This window comes from Blastocystis sp. subtype 4, assembly GCF_000743755.1.
Source record: "Blastocystis sp. subtype 4 strain WR1 chromosome Unknown seqid_0554, whole genome shotgun sequence".
In the NCBI taxonomy this organism is placed as follows: domain Eukaryota; class Bigyra; order Opalinata; family Blastocystidae; genus Blastocystis; species Blastocystis sp. subtype 4.
Genome location: NW_014568993.1, coordinates 1 through 3,599, shown reverse-complemented (window position 1 = coordinate 3,599; position 3,599 = coordinate 1). Strand labels below are relative to the sequence as shown.

The window sequence follows — 3,599 nt, the reverse complement described above, 5'->3', positions numbered from 1 at the left end:
ATGTTCGCTAACGCTCTTAAGCAATCGCTAAGATCGTCGGCCATCGCTTCTCGTTCTCTGAACGTGACCATGACCAAGTCTCTGTGTACTCGTTTCTTTTCCGAGTACAAGTCTGTTCGTGCCGCTATCGATGGTAATGAAGCTGCTGCTGATTCTGCCTACAATGTGAGTGATGCAGCTCTTCTGTACCCTATCAGTCCTTCTTCTCCGATGGGAGAGCATGCTGATGCGTGGGCTGTGAAGGGAAGAAAGAACATTTTCGGTAACACATTGAAGGTCTGCGAAATGCAGGTTTGTATTGGATGTCTGTGTTGATTGTAGTCTGAAGGAGGTGCTGCTGGAGCTCTTCATGGAGCTTTGGTTGGAGGTTTGCTGGGAACTACGTTCACATCTTCCCAGGGTATGATGTTGATGATTCCTAATATGTACCGTATTGCTGGAGGTCTTCTTCCTGCTGTTATTCATGTTGCTTCTCGTGTGGTGTCGAAGCAGGCTCTGTCCTTGCTGTGTGAGCATTCGGATGTGATGGCCACTCGTCAAACTGGTTGGGCTATCATGTCTTCTCATTGTGTCCAGGAAGCTCACGATCTCGCTCTGGTCGCTCATCTGTCAGCTATCACTACAAGTATTCCCTTCCTTCACTTCTTCGATGGATGGAGAGTGTCTCATGAGGTGAACTCCATCAACCGTATTCCTTGTGAGGAGGTGGCAAAGATCTATCCTTATGAGGCTGCTAATGACTTCCGCAAGCGTGCTCTGAATCCTAATCATCCTTATCAGCGTGGTATTGCCCAATCTCAGGATATCTACATGCAGAACTGTATTGTGGCTCAGCCCTATTATGATGTCTGTCCTGATAAGGTCCAGGCTGCTATGGACAAGGTCGCTAGTATCACAGGTCGTCAGTACCATCTGTTTGATTATGCTGGAGCTCCCGATGCTGATCGTGTGATTGTGGTGATGGGTGCTGGTACGACTGTGGAGGAGACTGTGAAGTATCTGAATACTCACGGAGAGAAGGTGGGAGTAGTGAAAGTACATCTGTTCCGTCCCTTCAGCCAGAAGCATTTGGATGCCGCTATCCCTAAGACATGCAAGAGCATTTGTGTATTGGATCGTTGCAGAGAGGATGGAGCTCCTGGTGAGCCTCTGTATCTGGATGTGGTTGCTACGATGAATCAGTTGAAGCGTCCTGCTACGATTGTTGGTGGACAGATTGGTCTCGGAGGTAAGGACTTCACTCCTGCTATGGTGAAGGCTTGTTTCGATAATCTGAAGAAGCCTGAACCTAAGAACCGTTTCGTCATTGGTGTGAAGGATGATCTGTGTCACACTTCTCTGGACTATGGTGCTCCTCTCCCTACACTTCCTGATGATGTGAAGCAGTGTATCTTCTGGGGTTATGGTTCCGATGGTACTGTGGGTTCAACTCATGATGCTGTGAAGTTGATTGTGAAGAATACTGACTTCAATGCTCAGGCTTATTCTGTGTATGATGCTCACAAGTCAGGTGGTCTGACTGTATCTCATGTGCGTGTGGGTAAGGATCCTATTCAGTCTGAGTATCTGGTGCAGCAGGCTGATTATGTCGCTTGCCACAACAGTACTTATGCTCGCAAGTTCCATATGATCAACCAGTTGAAGGAGGGAGGTATCTTTGTGTTGAACTCACCCTGGAACACGATTGAAGAGTTGGAGAAGAATCTGCCCAATCATCTGAAGCGTGATCTGGCTACGAAGAAGGTTCAGTTCTACAATATCGATGCTACAGATGTGGCTCAGAAGGTGGGTCTGAAGCAGCGTATCAACATGATCATGCAGAATGTGTTCTTCACTCTGTGCCCGATTATTCCTGGTGGACGTGCTCCTAAGCTGTTGGAGGAGGATGTAAGTGCTCGTTTCGGTTCAAAGGGAAAGGAAGTGGTGGAGATGAATCTGAATGCATTGAAGCAATCACTTGCTAATCTGCATAAGATTGAGGTGCCTGCTGAATGGGCAACTTTGGGTGAGGATGCTCCTCGTGTGTGGCCTGAAGGTACTCCTGAGTTCTTGAAGACTTTGTATCCTGCTTTGTACAGTGAAGGAGATACTCTGCCTGTGTCTAAGTTCGTGGTTGGTGGAGTACAGCCTGCTGGCACTAGCAAGTTTGAGAAGAGAGGTATTGCTACTGTGGTACCTGTATGGGATCCTGAGAAGTGTACACAATGTAACCTTTGCGCCACTCTGTGTACTCATGTGTGTATCCGTCCGTTCCTGTTAGATGCTGAGGAGTCGAAGCGTGCTCCTGAGACCTTCAAGACGTTGCCTGCTGTGGGAGATGAGTTGAAGGGTCTGAACTTCCGTATTCAGGTGTCACCTATGGATTGTACTTCTTGTGAGGTGTGTTCTGTGAACTGTCCTACTCATGCTCTCACTATGACCAACTTCCGTGAGGTGTCGGAGCGTGAGAGAAAGAACTGGGATTTCGCTATGACTCTTACCAACAAGGGTAACTTGGTGGATAAGACCACAGTGAAGGGATGTGCTTTCCAGGAGCCAATGCTGGAGTTCCCTGGAGCTTGTGCTGGTTGTGGAGAGACTCAGTCAGTGCGTATTCTGACTCAGCTGTTCGGTAAGCGTCTGATGGTGGCCAATGCTATGGGATGTTCTCGTGTATGGGGAGGAACGTTCGCTTCAAATCCTTACACAATCAATGCTCGTGGTCAGGGTCCTGCTTGGGGTAGTTCTCTGTTCGAGGATAATGCTGAGTTCGGTTTCGGTATGATGACATCTACTCTAATCAAGCGTCGTAATCTGGCTACACGTGTACAGCGTATTCTGAAGGATGATAGCATTCCTAAGAGCAAGGAGTTGTGTGCTGCTCTCCAGACCTGGTTGGAGAATCCTCGTGATGCTGACAAGTGTGAGGCCTGTTATGATAACTGTGTAAGTCTGTTGGCTACAGAGAAGAAGAACCACAAGGAATTGGAGTTGTTGGAGGAGGTGATTGATGTGATGCCGAAGTTGACCCAGTGGGTCGTTGGAGGAGATGGTTGGGCCTACGATATTGGTTATGGTGGTGTGGACCATGTATTGGCTCAGGGAGAGGATATTAACATCCTGGTGTTGGATACAGAGATGTATGCCAACACTGGAGGTCAGCAGTCAAAGGCTACACAGATGTCAGCTGTAGCAAAGTTTGCTGCTGGAGGTAAGCCTCTGATGAAGAAGGATTTGGGTCGTATGGCTATGCAGTACAAGAATGTGTATGTGGCTTCGATTGCTGTGGCTGCTGATCCTCGTCAGGCTATCAAGGCTATCAGTGAGGCTGAGTCCTATGATGGTCCCGCTCTGGTGATCAACTACTCGCCTTGCATGCAGCACGGAATGCCTGCTGCTACAGGTATGTCTTGCATGGCTCAGGAGGCTCAGAAGGCTGTGGAGAGTGGATACTGGCCTCTGTATCGTTATGATCCTCGTCGCGCTGAGAAGGGAGATAATCCTTATCAATTGGACTTCAAGAAGGTGAAGCTGGATGTGGGTGAGTTCATTAAGGGAGAGAACCGTTTCACCACATTGGATAAGAGTCTACCTGATGTGGCTGAGAAATTGCACTCTAC

General features: G+C 48.3%; 1 protein-coding gene across 1 annotated transcript; it reads left to right on the top strand.

Annotated features, from left to right (window-relative positions):
* JH06_5116 (pyruvate ferredoxin flavodoxin oxidoreductase) lies at window positions 1-3,599 on the top strand (the record flags this gene model as incomplete). The annotated part of the gene is made up of 2 exons (XM_014669451.1): window positions 1-291; window positions 322-3,599. Coding segments are annotated over 2 exons (3,569 nt in total), but the record flags the coding sequence as incomplete, so codon positions are not given.